The sequence below is a fragment of the Chanos chanos genome, chromosome 3, assembly GCF_902362185.1.
Source record: "Chanos chanos chromosome 3, fChaCha1.1, whole genome shotgun sequence".
In the NCBI taxonomy this organism is placed as follows: Eukaryota; Metazoa; Chordata; class Actinopteri; order Gonorynchiformes; family Chanidae; genus Chanos; species Chanos chanos.
This window is the reverse complement of record NC_044497.1, coordinates 42,410,913-42,432,216: the sequence shown is the minus strand read 5'-3', so window position 1 is coordinate 42,432,216 and position 21,304 is coordinate 42,410,913. Positions and strand designations below refer to the sequence as shown.

The 21,304-nt window shown below is 42.9% G+C and overlaps 1 protein-coding gene across 1 annotated transcript in view; it reads left to right on the top strand.

Annotated features, from left to right (window-relative positions):
- The window catches only part of adamts6 (ADAM metallopeptidase with thrombospondin type 1 motif, 6), a 43,658-nt gene extending 22,354 nt beyond the window's left edge, over positions 1–21,304 (top strand). The window contains exons 12-24 of the mRNA XM_030769244.1: positions 1,891–2,036; positions 3,874–3,937; positions 6,246–6,348; positions 7,488–7,621; positions 9,053–9,176; positions 10,439–10,519; positions 12,366–12,529; positions 13,501–13,639; positions 15,268–15,397; positions 16,503–16,707; positions 16,819–16,995; positions 19,316–19,472; positions 21,195–21,304. Coding sequence (XP_030625104.1) covers positions 1,891–2,036; positions 3,874–3,937; positions 6,246–6,348; positions 7,488–7,621; positions 9,053–9,176; positions 10,439–10,519; positions 12,366–12,529; positions 13,501–13,639; positions 15,268–15,397; positions 16,503–16,707; positions 16,819–16,995; positions 19,316–19,472; positions 21,195–21,304 — 1,734 coding nt within the window. The remainder of the gene's footprint in view (positions 1–1,890; positions 2,037–3,873; positions 3,938–6,245; positions 6,349–7,487; positions 7,622–9,052; positions 9,177–10,438; positions 10,520–12,365; positions 12,530–13,500; positions 13,640–15,267; positions 15,398–16,502; positions 16,708–16,818; positions 16,996–19,315; positions 19,473–21,194) is intronic.

The window sequence follows — 21,304 nt, the reverse complement described above, 5'->3', positions numbered from 1 at the left end:
TTGAGCTCTACGTAATAAAAAGTAGTAAAAAGATGGATTCTCTGTGTATTTTTAGCGTATGCTTTTGAATTCCCCCGGTGTATAAAGCTATGATTATTTAAGATAATTGTATTTACCAAATTATATCTATTTTAATCTAGGTTTGCAAACAGATATATGTACATTAGGACTCTGAATATAGCCATGTGAGAGCATGCTAACTTTCCTCTGGTGGTCTTGGTCAGTGTAGTGGGAATGTTTGCAGAATGGCAGGTAGGCATGCAGAGCAGTGGGAAAATGAGTGCTGAAAGATTAGTATGAGAATAGTGTAGGCGTGGCTCTTGGACCAGCTGTAATCATTTTGGCGAGCATTCAATGTATCAGATATGGGAGTGAGAAGGCCATTCCCAGAGGTCACTCACGCACACTGAGGGGTTTGGGCCATCAGGTCATGCTTGTACTGGGCCAGGTTGGAGAGACAGTTTTAACTGAGATTACGGCCACTATTGTCAGCACTCATACGATGGCTGTAGGGGAAGAATGGGAGAGGGTCAGGAGCTGTCGCCCTGCATTAGCATTAGCTCAGTGGACCCATTCACCGCCAAGTCCGTGTGCGTCGTCCTGGACAACCAGCGGGCCCCAGGTTGAGCCTGTGTTTTTTTTGCTGCGAGTGGCGTACTACTGTCTGCCCCTAGCTGGGCCAGCATCAAAGCAATATGAATGTCAGCCATTTCTCACCCAGCATGTAATGGACCGGGGCTTGCCAACTACAGAGGGAAAGAGAGAGAGAGAGACAGAGAGGGAAAGAGGGAGAAATGTGACCACACATGCCAGTTGACATGGTTTTGAGCAGTTGTAAGTGCTCAAGGCCAATTACTAAAGCAGGCTAACCCAGTTTTGAGAGAGGCACAACAATTCTGGACAACATAATCACCTACAACTGAATGTAATATAGAAAGACATTCTTGAACTTACCAAACCAACAAACAGATAGTGTTGAGTTGCAAGTATTTCTTTTGAAATGTCAAGAGCGTTTCAGAATTGTCCTGCAAAACTTAACACTTATCCACATTTGTTTCTCGGATTTTCATAGTCATTCAGCTTTAACCAGCATGTGCACAAAGTGTTTTTTTTTTTTTTTGGAAAAACATCCATACAAAAGTAAGAAACTTTGCGCAGATCGTTAACATCTTAACTTCAAGTGGTTGATGTGATCTGTCTGTTCTTTTACTCCTAAAGAAATGCCACTCTTCAGTCTGTCATTAAAGTTCCCTAATATAATGGTGGCTGTTGCGATGGATGAAAACAGCAGGCTCAGATAAGGCGTCCTTAAAGAGGTTATTTTAGGCCTCTCTCTCTTCCTCTCGCCGTCCTGTGGGGTAATCTTGTTTATATAGCGTCTTAGCACAGTACCCTAATTCTAGATGGCAGTGACTAAGGATTCAGCTCTTTCTTTGCCAGTTTCTCCTCTGTCTAGGGCTGAAATGAACCTCAACCTACTGACACAGTTGTGCTCTCAGGACAGCTCCCGCTGTCTCTCCAACCCTTGCCCTGATGTCTCTGCAGACAAATAGTGGATTACTGTGGCTCACTTTGAAAGAGAAGATTCTGGATAATCTTTCCCTCTACTAGCCAGACAGAAAGGGGGTTGGATTATGTAGATACACAGTGTAGATAGCTCTTGTTGTAATCAAATGTATTATATCTCAACAAACAGAGTATGAACAACAAAGAGAGTGGACATTGTGTAGGTAATCTACAGGTGTGCCAGGCTTTTAATTCCAGTAGATTCTACAATAAAACCACACAAGACCACTTAGAGTCTCCTCTGGCATCTGAGCTTCTGCGCTGTCAGACTTTAAAAAGTTTTTGGGCGTTTGTGTGCGTGCGTGTGTGTATCTCTTTTTTCAGTGGTGTTACCAGGGTGAATGTGTGGCGTTTGGGACCTGGCCTCAGAGCGTGGACGGTGGCTGGGGACCCTGGTCTACATGGGGAGAATGCAGCAGGACCTGTGGTGGGGGCGTCTCCTCCTCTATGCGTCACTGTGACAGCCCAGCGTAAGTAGGCAAAGTAAGCCAGAGCAAAGCTGACCACACGTGCAGGGCCCTCTCCAGAGTCCAATCTCACCATTGCTCACCTTTGGCCCACATGAAGCACACCAGTCAGAGAACGTTTTGTTGTGCTTGAGATCTAAATGTACAGCAGACTGTCAATAACAGCCAGAGTAGATCAAAACTTCTTTCACTTAAATGTTGTGCTTATAGTACAAATAACTGTTTTAGTTTGCGCACGGTATCTTAAGAAAGAACAATACTAAAGCAAAGCAGTTCCTTTTTCAGAAAAACAAACTGATCCCTTGAAGGAAGTTGAGTCACTCGACTTCTGGTCTCCCACACAGGTTGGTTTGTATTGCTGGCGGTCCAGCAAACAAAAGCAATTTTACTGCTATTGCCGTTGTGTTAAACATTTGTTTTTTGGTGCAGAAACAAGGCTTCCCAGTTCTCAAGCCAGTCTAGTCTTTTCCGTGGTAGCCACAGGAGCTGGGATTGGGCCCAACTGTAGACGGAGTTAGGGTTTCATTCCTGGTGGTAACGGAAACGTCTGTCCTCACACTCTCCCCTCAGTGGCGGGAGTGTGGCCAGCGTAATGCATAACACCTGTGTAAGGCGATCAGCCCTTAAAACCCAGGTACCCAAAGTAAAGAGAGGAAACAAAGCTTTTCAGCCAAGCTGGCCTGGAAAGCATTCATTAAACAGAGCCCTCTGAGAGTGGCACAGTCTGACTCCCAGCCTGAGAGACAAACACCGAGATTGAGAGACGCTTACCCCCGGCCAGCCTCAGTATGCTGCTTTGCCGCTAGGTCAGTACCATCTGAGTAGACATAGTGGAACAGACTAGTGCTTTCTGGGAAACAAATGGGCCTGGAAACATACAACAAGTATTTATAAGGCATGGAGAAGCAGTGCACACTACCCTATCGGTCATAACAACCTGAGCAGACACACTAGAGATACTACAACTGTCTGGAGTTTTCTGTCAAACAAATGAAACTGGAAACCTTTTTCCTTTATATTTGCCTGTTAACCTGAACAACCTACTGAATGCCCTTTTATGGAACTAAAGTAAAGTTTCACGGCAGAGGGATGGAGATTTCAGAGAGTTATGATGGACCACGTTAATAGTAATTATGTGAAGGAGAGGTTTTTTTTGTTTTGTTTTTTTTAAAAATGGTTCATCACTCCAAATGTCAGCATGCCCCTGAAAACTAAAAGTCCATATAGGGTTTAATGATCCAAGCAGTAGTTTCTCAGGGATCTGTTACATGCACTCCTTAAAGGGCTACCCTCCTCTCAGACCAAATTACACATCGTAGGTAAGATAGTAGGATCTGTTTGATCAAACCTTCTCCACCAACAACTTTTAGAGGTTTCTTAGTAGTAATAAACACATCAAAGTCAAAGTTTGACCCACTTCTCTGTCCATATGAGGGCAGATATTAAGGCATTAATTTCTGCCACCTTACCCCTCCCTGGAGGAGACCGACAGTAATGATCTATCTCTGTTGAGATGCTTATCTCCAGCCAGCTGCACTGGGACTCTGGAGATGAATTCTCTCTCCCAGCTCGGCTGCCAGTGATGTGTCCATACTCTGAAGGTTTACCTGGAGGGAATTTTTTTTCTCTTCATCTACAGAGTACTGGTCTGTTTGCTCTTGCTGCTTTTCCAAATGCGGTGCAGATGCTTCCCGGTGATGATTTGAGTGGTGTGTGGACTACTTCTTTGATTCCTTGTCCTTCAGCAGGGTACAGAGAACTCTGACACACAGTGGAAGGAACCTCATCAATCTTTTTTTTTTTCTTTCTTTCTTTTTTTTTTCTTTCTAATGTGTTTCAGGCCGTCTGGTGGAGGAAAGTACTGTCTTGGGGAGAGGAAGAGGTACAGATCATGTAACACTGATGTGAGTGTACATACTCCTTTTCTCCACCTCTCTTTATCTCTTTATCTCTCTTCTGTCTCATTCCTACAGGGCAGATCAGGTAACTTGATAATTGGTTGAGGAAAGCACACGGAGAGACTTTGAGATCTTAAACCCGGGGAAAGGCATTTTGAGTTGCCGATTTGGAAGCTTTCATTAGGTTCATATACATTTACGCTGCGACTTGTCACACGTAAGAGGCTGTTGTTACAAATTCATTTTGAAACTTAGATGGATCAAGCAGTAATGTTTGACTTGAACTTTATTGTAAGGACTACAATGTAGTGTCACAGTACTCACATAACAAACAAAATATACATTCATAACAACATGAAAGTCTATGAATCGCGACCAGTAATTGTCTTCTATAACCTAAAACATTAACTGGATGGGAGCCATGCATAAGAGAATTTTACATAATTATTTTTCATTGGTATTTTGGATTCGGTGTAGAATATAGAGGCCGTTTTGGATGGACATTCATACAATCTGTGATCATTAAATGCAAGCTGATGCTCTTATGCATTCATCAGTGTAAATGCAAATCATTTCAATGATAATTGCCATACAGAGTTACAGTAAGTTGGTCTCTCAGCAATGGCCAAACCTAAGCCAGTTTTTTGCTACTAAGGATTCGTTCCCGGCACTTATAGAACAATACGGACTCATGATCTTGTTTGGAACAATTTAACACTGAAGAAACTGATAAAATACATAGAGATATACTCTGTTTATTCCCACTCTGAATAATTGCAGTGGGAGCTTTGTCTTTGAATGGCACAGAGTATAAATTCACATTATTACTACTTTCCCGTTTTTTCACCTCAGCGCTATTCCGTAGAAAGCTTCCTGTCAGAAAATAACAGCCTGTTACAACCCACCATTGCGCTCTACAACTGACTCCCAAAACAATTTACTTACCATTGTGTCAAAATTGATATTGAAATGTTTTTTATATTGTGCCTTGTAGTTTAAATTCCGTTGAAAAATTGCTTTCTCACCTTCCTATCAAAAGGTATCATGATCTCCACCTTTTCTCCCCATGACTTTTGCGAGGTTTTTTTTTTTTTTTTGCTTTTGTTTAACAATAATGCAAGAAGACTCAAACCATTTCATAAAAGATGAATTAAAGCGAACAAATATTTTTTGTGGAGCTGGAAATTCACGTTTCTCTCCCAACTATTTCAAGGTGGCCTGTTTTTCCTGAAGTGAAAATTGAGCCAGTTAGGGGGCTTGTAGCTATTCCACCACAAATCTTAAAAATAACAGTTCAGAGCAAGCACTGAATGTTTACTTTGGAAAACAAACAGCGTCCCAAACCACTATTTCATCCCCCTCAAGGCAACGCGTCCAACATAAACGTGTCGTGTATGGCCGAGGCTGTGCGATGACATTAAATCAGGCCCCGGCTTCTCAGACAGGCCAGAAGTGGAGCAGGCTTGATAAAACAATGGCCCCAACACAAGCCTTGATGTAATTGGGCCTCTGACCCTGCGGAATTTAAAATGGAGATCTGAATTCCAGAGGGTCCGCTGAGATAGCCGCGGGGGTTGAGGACCCCTCCTCGGCGGACTCCGCTCGGGCACACGGGCTTGAATTTATTACGGGTTGAGTCATTTAGGATATGGCCCCCTGCAGCCCTGGTTCCTGCCCCAGCCATTGTTCAGCACGCAGTAAAGGTCGGCAACCATTTGTTCTGCCTCCTACAACAATGAGCTAATCCACCCCTGGCGGCCCCGCCCCCTCCGTGCCCGACCCCGAACCCCGCCTTTCCCACTTCTGACTCATAGCGGCTTTACGTGACCTTCGTATTGACATCATGGTCGCAACTGATGTTAGCGCTACAGACAGAAGAGGGAGGTCAGTGTAATGTTAAATGTCAATGCTGAAATTTGTAGCATTAGCATCAGAAAGAAGAGAGATTCCAGGGTCATTTATTGTGGAATTCATTAATATATGACTAAGACCCACAGCTGGATTATAGGACCGCAGCCAAAGGATCACAAAAACTGAACCTTTGGATTTCACAGGAATTGGCCCAGCATCTCCGACATGGCCTCCTGTGCACTTTGTCAGTCAGCCACATATTTTCACCATAATATTACTTTAATCACTTATGTAGTCGACTGGAGACACGAAAGGTCATGTTATCACAACACATTACAATAATGATAGCCTACAGAGAAGTGAGGAATAACAGACTTAAGCTGAGATTTAAGAATAAGCAGACTAATTTTAGTCATTTGTCTGCCTTCTGGATGAGCGTGTCGTCCTTTACCTTCGACTACAGGCGTGTCCGGCGGGGTCACGTGACTTTCGGGAGAAGCAGTGTGCGGACTTTGACAGCATGCCCTTCCGTGGGAAGTACTACAACTGGAAGCCATACACAGGAGGTGAGTTGGCAGCCCAAGCATGCAGCGGCAGCTACAGAAAGAGACACTCTTCCCCCTCAAAGCCTCCCACCGTCTGGACTCCAGTGACACTATACATACTGGCCTGCTCTGTGTACCCTGCTAACACCAACAATGTGAACGACTCTTTGATGGTCTGAAAATTCCTCAGATTCCAGAGCGCTATGTATTTATGTGTGTGTTTGTGTGTGTGTGTGTGTGTGTGTGTGTGTGAGATGTGAAAGGCCAGAGAGTTGAGCACTTTCCTTGGTCAGAGTAGGATACTTATCCAGTTTACTATCACTTCCACTGTCATTTTAACCTCTGACCCCTCAGAGCCCTTCTGGGCATTTGTCTTGTTCAGTTTTTTAGCCTGACCAAGATGTTTGGTCTTTCTGAGTTGTTGCTGTCTGTAACTGAGGAAAGAAAATATTTCTAATTAACAATGGAATGGCAGTCAGCCAATAAACAGAGGACAAAATGAACTCCATGAGACAGAGAGCTTAGTGTAACACATTCAGAAAGTAGTTTCAGTGTCAACTTAACCATCTCCTTATCTGCCGTCCTGTAATATTCACAGCGATTACCAGTGGTCTGGCTTGGAAAAAAAAAAAAAATCATTTGGACCGCGAATCTACTTGTAAAGACAGAGATAACCGCTGTCGATGTCTTCATCATTTTTGTTGGCAGCCAGAGCAGCCCCCTCCCCCCCCGTGTCCGTATAATAATGATGTCAGACAGAAAGCTCAGATCTCGCTATGAGTAATACTCCTCTTGTGCCGAAGTGTTTTGACTCAGAATTTAATATCAACAAGACATAGAGGAGAGCTCAGGCCTGTCTTAAAGTCCTGGCTCACAGCAATCACAGAAAGGGATTGGTGTATTACCTATCAATGCAGAACATACAGTAAAAAGGCTGAGAGCTTTCCATCGTAGTGTTTCCATCATAGTACTTCACTGCGGCAAATACTTAATTACAGCTATAAGACACTAGTGTGTCAAAGAGTTGTTCCTGGCTGGAACCATGGACAGTCAGATTCCGTGTCTTGTTATGAGACACGGATCTGATTGTCCATGGTTCAGTGAGAGTTATGAGAGTGAGTAACATCACAAGTTATTTATTTGTTTGTTTTCCGTTGAAGGTGGCGTGAAGCCTTGTGCCCTCAACTGCTTGGCTGAAGGTTACAACTTCTACACGGAGCGCGCTCCAGCAGTTATCGATGGCACGCGTTGTCAGGCGGACTCTCTGGACATCTGCATCAATGGAGAATGCAAGGTGAGAGTCTGCTTCCCAACATGGTTTTGAGCTGCGTCTGATGCACTGGATATGTAAGTCACAATGACATGTTTCCAGTCACCATATACAGTATATGGGCTCTTAGTCTAACTCTCCCTGACCCCGCTGGATGCTGTAGTCATAACTTTGGCGCTTAGTTTTATCTAAGGAGACATTGTTTACCACTTATACACACTCTGTGACTGACAGTCTGCAGAAATACCGGAGTCTGGAATTTCCAACAATGAAGCCTGAGGAAAAAATTGGAAATGTATTCTTTTGATTTTCGTCAAGAAAGTGGGTAGATTGTCTCCTAAAGTCTTATCGCAGTACCACAGTTCCAGTTCTAATTGTTTTTTGTTTGTAATTCAGTCTGGAAACCAGCAGGCCAGATTTATGAATAAATTCAATTGAAGGACATTATTATTTGCATTCATTTACCATTGGTGAATTCAAACTTTTATTTTGTCCAGTCCGAGTGCCTTAAAAGAACCTTGAGGAGACAAACTACAGATCTTATCTTTAAAGTTTTGTTTCTGGTTATGTGTTATAAGTTTTAGATGTTGTATTTATTTAAACAGAATATTTACTGCTGACTCTAGCTGATTCTTTTGCTAACATTTTAATCTTGAATCTTTTTTCTAATCTTTATATTTCTTTTGGTTTAGTGATAATCCACTCTTTCATTCATTTCTTACAGGGATAGCAAGATAACATCTTTTGTAGCATCAGTGGCATTTTAAACTGAGACAGCTATGTGCATTGTGTTTAAGGGCTTTTCTTTTGACCTGAGATAAAACACTAAAGTCCCAGTGAATGAAGAGACTGTGTTGTATAGAGAACAAAGATCTATAGCGGCAGAGGATAGCGCTCAGTCATAGTGGGTGAAACATGTATATTTCTCGTCAGACAAAGTCACACTGCCACTTACAAAACACAGACATGTGATTCGATAAATTTCAAGAATATCGCCTACTTGGAGAAGCACTCAGAATGTTGTTCGACCTCTGCTTCTCTCTGATTCTGCCTCTCTCTCTCTCTCTCTCTCTCTCTCTCTCTCTCTCTCTCTCTCTCTCTCTCTATGTCTCATACTGTATATCTGTGTGTCAGACAGAGAGGCAGACAGGAGGAGGCTTAATGCACTTTTACCATTTTACTAATCTTTAGACTGTTGATTTATACTACATATGATTTAAACTTTGTGTTTATAGTTTACACATTTAGAAACAAAGTTCAGCTCACATTAAATAGATAAATGAAATTCTAGGCAGAAACCTATCAGAAATTTAAATTCCAAGGTTGATGAGGTGAACTGACATACCAGTGACATCAGTGTTTAAACCAGCATGCTCAGCCCCTGAGAACACTCCAGTGGTGAGTGTGTGTGTGTGTTTCCTTTGCTCAAACCACTCTGAATGTGTGTCTTTCCAGCATGTGGGCTGTGATAACATCCTGGGCTCGGATGCCAAGGAGGACAGATGTCGTGTGTGTGGGGGAGATGGGAGCACGTGTGAGGCTACCGAGGGCCTATTCAATGACTCTCTTCCCAGAGGAGGTCAGTACACTATTACCACGCTGCACAGACACTGAGGATGTACTGCCGCTTCCCATAGACATGTAGTTTTTTTTGTATCAAGCACAGGAACTGAACGACCCTGATAGAACTCTGACCCCTGTATCTGCACCCTAGATTGGGGAAGTAGCTTTCCTTTTCAGTAAAGTGAGGTGTGTATGCCTGTGCAGTTGGATCGCTAAAAGAGGCCAAGGCATCCTGTTTGAGTCTGTCCCTCGGACCATAAACTAGGTGAAATACAGTGTGCAGAGACCTGCCATGCACACAGGCCTCTGCTGAGCACGTACATGGAATGAGAAGAGAGAGGAGAGGAGAAAATGATATTCTCCCCAGAACCCGTTCCGCCGTGCCGCTCTAGCCGAGCCTGCCAAACGCGACAAGTTTTTAATCGCTTTCCACAAGAGACATCCTTTTCAAGACGAAGGCGCAGTGCGGACAGAGGAACTTATTGTCTTTTTGGCAATAGTTCTTGTCATGCCGCCAAAAGAGCACAGTTGCCAAGTGCTACATTTTTCATGGAAATGTGTGGAGATTTTTTCTGTCACCCAATGATAAAGCTTATGTTTTTGGGTCAAGAAACAAGTTGTCAAAATAGGACTGGTAACACAGTATATGAGTATTAATTGCATCATCCAGTGAGGAAATAAATTATAGGTCTGATATAACTGCATTGTGGGTCTGAGTCCAAGAGTTTGCTATAGAGTGAGAGAAAGGTCTGTTTTCTCCTTTTAAGGTATAGCTAGTGAATCATGTGAAAAACTGCAAGAGGGCTGATGTCCTCTGGGTGTAGATGCCTCAGTTGTTATGGATTTGCCATTGCTTAGCTATTTGAGTCATTCTGGTTGTTTGTGTAGGTTTGACCATCTTAAATAATTTTATTCCTTTTTTTATTTCATGCAACAAACGTAAATAGTTATGGGACAAGCCATCTTGTCTTTCCTCAGTTTAGTTTTTAAGTCATTTTAGTAATCGATTTGTATTAAATCATTTTGATCAATCTCAATCTCAAGGACTTTTTCAGAAGACACGAAAATTTGGACACAATATATTAAATGAATTACGCCGTCCTATTGGAGAAGTTCTGAGCTAGACTTGTATAAGATGTACTCAGACTGAAATACATTGATTTTAGTGCAGACAGATAAAATCGAATCTGTTGTTAATTCTCAGTTGTGTGCTTGTAAATGATCACTGAACCACTTTTGGAGTTGAAGCCACAACATGTATTTTGTCACTTTTTCCAGGCTACCTGGAGGTGATCCAGATACCAAGAGGATCTGTCCACATTGAAATTAGAGAAGTCACCATTTCTAAGAATTACATTGGTAAGCACTCATCATTTTCATCTTGAACTGCTTTCTGCACTGGTCCTTGCAGGGGCCTAAGGCACAAATGTCCCAGTTAGTTCCTTTGCCTGAGTCACCCTGCAGGGAGAGACAGGAGATGCTGTGAAGTGGTTTGATCTCATGCATGGCCTGCCTAGTTGGCACTCTTTTATGTGTTAATCTGAATGACTTTGACAGGAATCATCCCCTCCTGTAAACCCGCTGATTTTCTTGGGGTTTTTTTTTTTTTTTTAGTGTACTGAGCTTTCTTTTTTTTTATATGTATTCACTCAACCACAGACTGAGTAAAGCCATTCGAAGTCATGACTGTATTCTAATTAAAACAATCGGACAAGCGGGTCCAATTAAATTGTTTTGAACATAAACATAAATATAGCAGAGGGGGATGACAGCTTGTTGAATTCATCATTCATCGTGTTGATGTACGACGTTTCTTTTTTCATATCGCACTCTGTAACAAAGACTGAGTTCAGATGTCTAAGCCACAGAGGTGGCAGCTGTTCCCTCCTCAGGGATTATGTGGGATACTCTGTTTGTGTATTGAGGCAAGTTTCAGACATAAATTTGCCTTTGTTCACATGTTGGAATGATACAGATACACAACCCAAGTAACAGAGGAATCTTCTGTTGTTCTGGGTAGTATGATTCTGTAGGGTATGTCTACGCCAGGGTAGTATGGTCTTAAACGCTTCCCCGGAGGGAAAAAAAAAAACCTTGTATATGCTTGCACAGCAAAAAATGATATTGAGGAAAGAAAGAATGAATAATAACCTCGACGTACGAGTAGCTTTTCAGAAGAAAAGAGTAAAGTAGATATGCATTCGTTTGAAATATTGAACGTAGTTGTAGTTTTCTGCCCTATACGTGGCTTAACAAGAAAGCATAGTCTTAAAGTGCAGCTAATGATCCACCATTTGATCAGTAGATGTATCAAGTGATTTTGTAATGGGCTGCTCCATAAATCCCTAAGATTCTGTGATCAAGAGCATCTCCTCGCAGTTCTGTCCAACATTCCAAATAAGCTGAAAGGCTTTCTGCACTTAGTTCTCTCTCGGCTCCAAAACCCTGCTCAGCATATTTAAGGACGTCTCATGGAGTTACTGTTGTACTGGTGGTTATAATTTAGTTTCTGTATTTTACTTCTACAAAGCCTGATATAATCAACTGATTGTTTGGAAATAATATTTCTGGGCTTTCCTGTGAACTGAGTCCCATTTGCGTATGGTATACAGTAGGTTGACACTGGTACGATTTGGTTGGTCGTAAAAAATATTATAACTAAAACAATTCTTAAGTGGAAGAGCAGGCCCCATACCAAAGACCGTACTAATTCACTGCATGAATACAAATGAACTACAGAGCCCAAAGCCCGTCTGGCCCGTTCCTGCCTAATCTGGCCCCATCCCCATCAGGAGAAAGGGAATATTTGGAGATGTGTTGTGCTTGGATACGGGACCTTTGCTTTGACAACCGAGAGAGAATGGTATTTGTGGGACCGTTCCAGACTTTCACCTGAGCGTTTTTTTCTTTCTTCCTTTCTTTCTTTCTTTCTTTCTCTCTTTCTTTCCTCCTTTCTTTCGACCTCCTCTGATCCCTGTATGAGTAAGGTGTAACTCCAGAGCTGCACAGTGTCTGTAGTGGGAGTGAAAGTTCCGAGTGACATCAGGAAAGCTTGATGACGAGGGCAATGATGATGTTCGTCATAAGTGATGAATGACAGCAATGACATCACGCCACAACACTCAGCCAGCTGTTGCTTGGGAGCAGCTTGCTCTTGTTAGGTTCTTTACTTGGTCTCCAAATCTCTCTCTCTCTCCCTCTCCAGCCTTGAAATCTGAGGGAGATGACTACTACATCAATGGAGCGTGGACTATCGACTGGCCTCGCAAGTTCGACATTGCAGGCACTGCGTTTCACTACAAGAGACCTTCGGATGAACCAGAGTCTCTGGAGGCATTAGGAGCCACAACTGAAAATCTTGTTGTTATGGTAAATTAAGTAACCCTCAAAGAATTCCCTTGACGCACTATGAAACATGCTCATTTACAGTCAATGTTCTTCAGTTGACTATTCATGTAATTTCTAACTTCATTTGAAATACGAGTGCATTATTTGGTCCAATATGCTGCAGCAGACAGTGCTAACAGGAGATTTTAAACAAGCTGGAACTGGCTTTAATGGAGCTTTTTTAACCACTATATAATCCACTATATTAGTAGAGCGTGCTTACAAACTATGCAAAAAAAGAAGAAGAAGAAAAAAGAAAAGAAAAAAAAGGCCAACCTCACATAGATTGCTTTCATATTAGTTTTGGAGTAGAGTAGGGCCGTGTTTTGAATGCTCACTGTCTGCTTCACTCTAAATAAAGTCTGTGTGCAAACCTCATATGACCTCCAGCTAGTGGTTTGAAGTTAACAGTTATATATGTGTACACTGAAAAAGCCCTGCCTGCCTATCAGTGGATATTCGTGAACACATGTTTGATTTTGTGTATATGTGTGTGCGTGTGTGTGTGTGTGTGTGTGTGTGTGCTTACACACTTCTGCTAAAAGTCCCCTCTAACTGGTCTCCATGACCACAGTGGCTTGAGTCTGGACAGAAGTGGTGGAAATACCAGTCCTTTTCACAGCACCACTGAAAAAAACACTAGAGTAGCCAGTACACCACAAGTCATTCCTTTGTGGCTGCCATGCCTGTGTGAGCCTCACATAGATCTGTCCTCTACAGCACGGACCCGAACACACTCACTGCTGTCGATCCCTCTCATCAAAAACCTGTCAGCAATATAGCACAAACACACACACACACACACAAAAAAGACTTACTTTATCGCAACAGTTAGTTTAAATGATCAAAGACTTCTTCTCTTCTCAGACTACGGTGAGATTAGCTGAATGAACCCGGTCTGGAGACAGATGTCATATAGTTTCCCTCTAACAATTCTGTAACTTCTATTTCAGGTGTTGCTCCAGGAGCAGAACCATGGGATTCAGTACAAGTTTAACGTGCCTATTCAACGCACAGGCAGCGGGGACAATGAGGTGGGCTTCTCGTGGCACCACCTCCCCTGGTCAGAGTGCTCTGCTACCTGTGCTGGAGGTAAGCACATTGCTCTTCCTGACTTCTCATTTACAGGATTATTTACAACCAAACCTAAATTAAATCAAATTAAGTTCATTTGAATCAAATCTAATCATACTGAAAGTAAGCACGCTTTGTATACTGGATTTCTCAGTGCTAAACTAATGGATCCAACTGGACCCAACTAGATGTAATGTAGTTTTCATTACATATTTGTTGTGGGAACATAAGCAGCTGAGTTTCCCCCTGTGGGGATTAAAAAACCCTGAAACTGTACTTTTTATTTCCAGGAGACATATGATGATATGGTATTTGAAACTCCTCTTTGTTTCTTTAGTAGAGCAGCTTTGGTACAAATTGTACAGATAGCAGAAGCCTGCTCCTGATTTCAGCTTTTGAATGTTATAACCACACTTCAATGTGGGCCACTACCTCAACTATGACCAGACCATGCAGCTTGCCCAAAATCAAATGGCTTTCTTACAACAATAAATAGTTTTCTTTCCCAGTTTTTTAAGCATGGCCATTAAAAACAGTCAAAATACTTCAGCAAAAATGCAAACATCCCTGGCCAGCCCATGAGGGGGTTAGCCTTGGACCACATTAGGAGTTGCATTAAATCTACTTCATTTGCTGCTTTGGTTCATGTAAACACAATACAGCTAATATGAAAATAACCTGGAGCAACACTTAGGTCATTTGTAAAATGTTTTGTTGCTGCATACATCATTGTCTGTCCAGGATTGTTTTTGGCGCTGTACTCTGAGTGGCTCTGGCGTTAAAAAACTTTTTTTCAGCATAGCAACCATCAGGCCGTGGATTATTCCTGTTGAACTGCACTGGCTCTGAGCCTCCATCCATTTGTTTTCACTCCCCAACCTAATGTCAGTGCAGCAGTCTGACTTAGGGCTTATTTACACCTCTCCACCATAATCTGAGCTCTACTTACACTTTAACTCTATGTCAGCGAGTCACGCAAAATTGCTGTTACCCCTTTTTCCAAAGCACATAAGAGCAAAGTAGCGGGTATTCTGGGCTAGCTGCCCCCGTCCACCCTACAGGATCTGTCATGAAAAAGCTTAGTGGATTGTGTTGTAATACCATTGGGTCATTTTCACTGTAGTGTCTTCCCCTAAGTGTCCTGCCTGTACCCAGAGATGCCCAGCCGGTGGGTAGATCCTCTTCCCAGGGTGGCCCCGCGTATCTTACCCATTTGGCCCCAAATCATGCTTAACATAGTGCTATGCATTTCCCCCTTGGCTCTGAGTAGCCTCTGTACTGACTGGTTGTTGGGCTGAATACGCACTCCTGTGCTGGATTGTCATAGCTGTGGTAACACTCACATTCTCAATTTAGAGCCAAAGAAAAGAATTGGTTCTCTGTAAAAGCCATTTGCCAAGACGCCCACTTAAAATAAGGCATTTACACACCTCAATATACTATTGCGGGGGAAATGATATAGCCTCCTTCCACACTGAACGTTCTGTCATCGAGTGGGCCTCTAGAGAAGAGACGCAAAAAAAAAAAAAAAAAAAAGTAACTTGACGTCCAAAATAACGCGCCAGCCACACAGAGTGCGAAAGCTGTTCCCAAAGCCTTTTAAACACAGATTAATGATGTGGCGTGTCATTGTCCGCTCCTGACAGGCTCTCAGAAACAGGAAGTGGTGTGTAAAAGGCTGGATGACAACTCTGTGGTCCAGAACAGCTACTGTGACCCCGAGAGCAAGCCTCCAGAGAACCAGAGACCCTGTAACTCAGAGCCGTGCCCCCCAGAGTAAGTCCACTCATCTCGCTGTCTCTTACTGAACGCTGCCGCAGGAAGTGTTTATGAGCAACTGAGCTAGATAGCCATACAATTATGTTAAAAAAATGCCCTCTCAGCGAGCATTATGTACTCATACGTAAAAAAAGAGCGTTACATTGGAACCGTATACGTGGGCCTCACCCGTTACTATTAACTACAAATGTGAAAAAGAAATTTATTGAAAAAGTTTGAAATCTGTTCTAAGTGCTTCTTCTTAGCGCTGTAGTTGTGAAAACCTTTTTAACTATGAAGCTAAAATAAATTTGAAAAAAACTCATATGTGAACTATTTTCAATATTCTTTCATGCCAAAGTCCAATGTTTAAAGAAAGAGTGACCACCTGTGTTTAATTGTATTGGCCAGTAGAGTTTATAAACCCTCCAGGGACAATATAGGTACATGTGTGGAATATGTATGTGTGTGGTAGCCAAAAACACTTAGCCTTAACTTTTTCAATGGGGCGAACAGTCAGTAAGAGTTCAGTCGTGTCTGCACAACTAAACTGGAAAAGGGAGAGAATTAAGTGGTTTTGGGCACACGGCACCATTAACGTGCCAGTGGAGACATAAATGAACCTGAGAAGTGAGATGAACTTTGTTAACAGTGTGATCTTAAATGTGTTTTTTGTTTCACCTGATGCTTGAGCATGCACAGAATGGCCGGTAATGTTGATGTGTGCGTGGTCTTTTGTCTGTGGGTAATGTTTTTTAATACTTCCCCAGCTAATGAAGGATTTTATTCCTAATGATGCTTCATTGACTTCACTCTGATATTTATTCAACTGTAAAGTATTTTTCCCCCTAAATATGCAGAGCGATTTTCTGTTATCGCAGAGTGCACAGTATTTTTGGGATAAAGAGCTCAACAATTTCAGCCACTGATAATAAACTGAGTTTTGCTACTCAACCTGACAGACGAGAAAAATATGTCTCCTCACACTGTGTGTTTCGTAATATGATGTAAATTGGAGCATAGATGAGGCATTTGAAGCAGTGAGATTCATTTTGGCAGTTCTGTTTGTTCTTCTGTGTGCAAGTTCAGGGACTGTTCCAATGAGAGTGTGATTCTGTTTTAGGTGGTTTATTGGGGACTGGTCAGAGTGTGGGAAGACATGCGATGGGGGCATGCGCACCCGCACTGTCCTATGTATTCGCAAGATTGGCCCTACTGAGGAGGAGACTCTGGAGGACAGTCACTGTCTGACCCATCGACCAATTGAGCGCGAATCCTGCAACAACCAGTCCTGCCCTCCGCAGTGGGTGGCTCTTGATTGGTCAGAGGTTAGATCAATCACCTCTTACGCTCTTCCTCTAACAGATTAGTTGTGGTAAGTGTGATTGTCAGCTGAGGCACTGTTGTTAAAGTCATCTTGGTGTTTCATTTGTCCTCAGTGCACTCCAAAGTGTGGCCCTGGCTTCAAGCATCGCATCGTCCTATGTAAGAGCAGTGACCTGACCAAAACCTTTCCCCCCGCGCTATGTTCTGACCACAACAAGCCCCCGGTTCGAATCCGCTGCAGTCTGGGTCGCTGCCCACCCCCTCGCTGGATCCCCGGAGAATGGGGACAGGTATCCTGCCCAGTTTTCAGTAATATATGGTTCAGCATTCCCAGTCTACAAAGTTTTAATTCAGAATGACATTAATGACTTAGCTGTCTGCATCAGTGAACAGACCATAGCACTCACTTATAAAAGCATGTGCCAAACACCTTATAATATGTGCCTCATTTAAAGTTTATTATTACTGGAAAGAAAAAGATTAATTTACTCTCAGTGTACCATGCTAGGTTTTTTTTTTAAATGCTATGGAGGAATGATTCGGCATTTCCGGACAAGGACTGACTGTTCTGTCCGTTTCAGACCAAAAAAACAGACGAAGTAAAGACTGTCTCAATGCAGTGCAAAAAAGACAATGTGTTTTACTCAGCGGTCAACAGAATTTACACTCGGATGATAAAATAGGGCCCTTGGAGAGCCAGTGACGTGTGTGTGTATGTGTTTTAACAGGCCAAGAGTGTGTAAGTGGCAAGAATATCATCCACGCTGTTTGAAGTTTATCTCTTCTGCAGACAAGGCCCTTTGTCAATGCCAAGAACATGTTTTGAAAAGAAGACAAAAGATATCACTCTTAGACGGGTCTTACAGCCCCCTCCCCGCCCCCTCAAACCCACAGACTTGTAGAGCTGTGCACACAACACAAACCAACTAGCACACAGTTCACTCAAAGACCTCCAATTCCAAAAAGAGCTGCAGTTCATTTAAAAAAAAAAATGTTACATTGACAATAGTTCAACGGTTTTTATCATGCAATCTGAAAACATTTTGTCTGCCTGAGCAATATGGCAGCCCTGATGTGGCTTTATTGGAACGATGAATTTACGAGGTTTACAGTGTTATTTGAACTTCAGAGCTGCTATTGTTGATTTTTTAAATATTTAAAGCTTGTTTGCTAGTACCTTTCTCTTTTTTTTAAAAAAAAAAGGGTTAAAGTCATACATCTTGTAATAAAGCAGAAATCCTTTAAAGGGAAACTTACCTCCTAGGTGTCTGCTGAACAGGCACCCTCTGGACTCACCAAACTGTTTATTTAACCCTTACACTAATTATAAGGCCACTACCTCCACATCCACATGTCCTAGTATCAGTAAATCAATGGCATTCACCGTGTAATGATTCTAGTGGCTGCAGAAACATCTGAATCTTCATCAGCGAAGTTGCCTCAGGCCTTTTAAAAAAGTTCATTGTGTGATATATTTAGATGGTTAATTTCCACGGAAACAAGTGGTCACCTTTGCCATGTCTCTCTAAAACACTGGCTAGGGAGAGATGAGTCCTTTTGAGTCTCTAATTACAGCCACAAGATGAGACTTAGAGTGCAGAGACTGTTGTGAGGACCTACAGGCCAGAAGGTCATGAGTTCAAATCCCAGTTAAGGTCCTTCACTGACGTATCCCATCTGTCAAGAGCCAAAGCTCTAATAAAGTCCCCTTAATTGAGAGGGGATGAAACAAGCAGCCACTCAGCTCTGGCTGCTGGAGACATGTGTGTTAGATGTTTGGAAGACCTGCAGACACAGGATGCCTGGCACAAGCTGACTATACCCGCAAACTCTCCCTCATCCAGCTTTCAGGGCCTGTAATGTGTGATTTAAGCATTCCCGTAGCACACCTAGTGTCTACTATAAGAGTAAAATATCCCTGAGATAAATTTGTGTATTGTATTGGGTAACCAGGCAACCTCCTCATTTTTTCCACTGTATCGTCATGCTGTCTCATAGTAGTGAAGCACTGGAATTCGTCTTTAACTTTCATTCCCAACTGATGTAATTTACTTTTTCCCCCCCTGTCTATATCCCTCTAATGCACAACAGCTGACAGTAGTCAGAGACCCAATTAAACTATTACAGTGACATTCCACAAGTGGCTGATGATGCAGTTATGGCTCTAACATTGGAGACCAGCATTCACAAGCTTTTCTCCCTTTGCATAGCAACAATTGACCCAGTAATTAGATGTCCAAGGCTGTTGAGATTGTTTGTTGAACTTTTAGGAATGGTTCCAACAGGACAGATTAGCCTCGTATAAATGACCAGGACACCTGTATCCTTACTCCGGTTAACCAGAAGCCCTTTCTCACCTTTATTCCAGACAGTTAGTTCATTGGCTGTACTGTTCAGCTCAGTTGGTCAGAATGGATACATGCTAATGAGGGATGAGGCAAATCTGCAGATTTACACTAACCAAGCCACGGACTGAAAGATCAGTTCACAGTTCATCGGGTACACAGTGACACCGTGTAGCCAGCAATGGCAGTGAAGTCCGGGACACAAGAAATGAATTAAAGAGTTGATGTAAGTTACCTATGTGTTTGTGTGTGTGTGTGTGTGTAGTGCTCAGCGCTGTGCGGATTAGGACAGCAGATGAGAACAGTCCAGTGCCTGTCGTATACTGGCCAGCCCTCAAACGACTGTCCCGAGTCACTGCGGCCGACCACCATGCAGCAGTGTGAGAGCAAGTGTGATGCTGTGCCTATCTCCAACGGTGACGGTGAGTCCACCATCCTTCACAGAAACAGACACAGAGATGACTGCTATGAGTATCCAAGGCAAAATGTATGATGGAGCAAAGCTGATAAATTAGAGCCTCTCATACTTTATTTTACATTTTGAAAAATTGTAGCTAATAGAAAACTGCGTCAGTGTTTTCTCTTTTAGATTTAAGACTAATGATCTCCTAAGCTCTCCAGCTTAAACCCAAAAACCGGGCGATATCTTATCGCGGACTGAACCCTTTAGCAAAAAATCACCCTTGAGCCAAATGAAATCTCAGGCCTTAAGCTATACTTTCCCATGAAAGACTTGGTCGTACGATTTTCTGTATTGGGAAGGGGAGGGAAGAAGCATTAGATTCTAAAGCAGTCTAAATGGTACCTAATGGGATTAGCTTACACCTAATTGTACCTTCACTAACAGTGGTGAGGGAATGTCTGCTTTCATTCTGGGTTTTTTTTTTTCGGGAGACATTTAAAGAACCTAATAAGGGAAGACACTCTCATCATGATAAGGTAGTAAGGGCCCTCTGTGCACAGCTATGTAAAACAGATGGCTGGCTGCCTTACGATGGGAATATCTCTCTTTGTGTCCCTCTGTGGAGGCAAAACGGAGAGAGAGAGAGAGGCTTATCTTCAGTGCTGGTCTGAGAGTGCGTTCAGGGGTAAAGTCTTTGAATAATGACCAGAGGGAGAGAGAGTGGGTCACAGTCTCTTTGGCGCTGGCTGATCCAGGGTGTGGAGATGCTTTACGAGCGGGGTCGACAGCAGGTTTTTTCACAAGGACGAGCCTTTCTGCCACGAGGCATTTGATGTCTGAGGCCATATCTTGCTAGCCCCATCTGACCTCGTGTCACACTAAGACCTCAAAAAAGCAGAGTTACATTCAAAGAGCCATCTCTGTGTTTCACTAAACGCTAGCGCTCTTTCCCGCAGGTCTGTCTTGTCTCATATTGAAAAGAAGCATTAACTTGAAAGCAATAGGCTCAAATGAGCCACCAGCTCTCTTTTTTTTTTTGACGTAAACACAGGCCCACACTAGTCAGACAGTGCTGCTCTGCAGAAGGCTAAGTGTTTAGGAGGGATGATAGGGGAAATGAAAGTTAGGGCAAGGCCAAGTGGTATGCACATCCATCACAAAGGCTGCACATCCTATACAAGGGGACATGAATGAGAGATTCGTCGGGACAGGTGCTTATTGGCTGAGCTGTAAGACGGCAGTGGAAACTGTTAGGGTTATCAGTTATGACAAAGCATTCCTCACCAATAGGAAATCAGATGACTTCATTCTGTTTGTAGAGACGTTAAAGAGCAGTGTGGGTGCTGTTCTACGAACAGACAGTGTTGCATTAAGCAAAGTATTCATTTGGTCTGTTGTAAAATGCACATATTGCTAAAAGACGTTTTTGTTCAGCAAGTGGAGATATCATCTGATAGATGTTAGCAATGGAGTGGTCTGCAGAGAGTCACAGAGAAAGAGAGACGGGAGGGGGGGGGAGGAGCAGCCTCTGGGTTCTGTATCAAAGCCCTGCGTCATTGTACTACAGAGACCTGCCTATCATTCTCACAGGCACACTCAACCCAGAACAGGAGGAAAAAACTTCACTTTCGTTTCTCTCCCCCCCCCCCCCCCCAACTGCATGCTGGCTTTGACTTCTTTATCCAGTCCTTCGCTCACCCTTTTTTTTTTCTTCTCTTTTTTTTTCCCCCCCTCTCCCCAGAGTGCAAAGACGTAAACAAGGTGGCATATTGCCCACTGGTGCTGAAGTTCAAGTTTTGCAGCCGTGCGTACTTCAGGCAGATGTGCTGCAAGACGTGCCAAGGACACTGA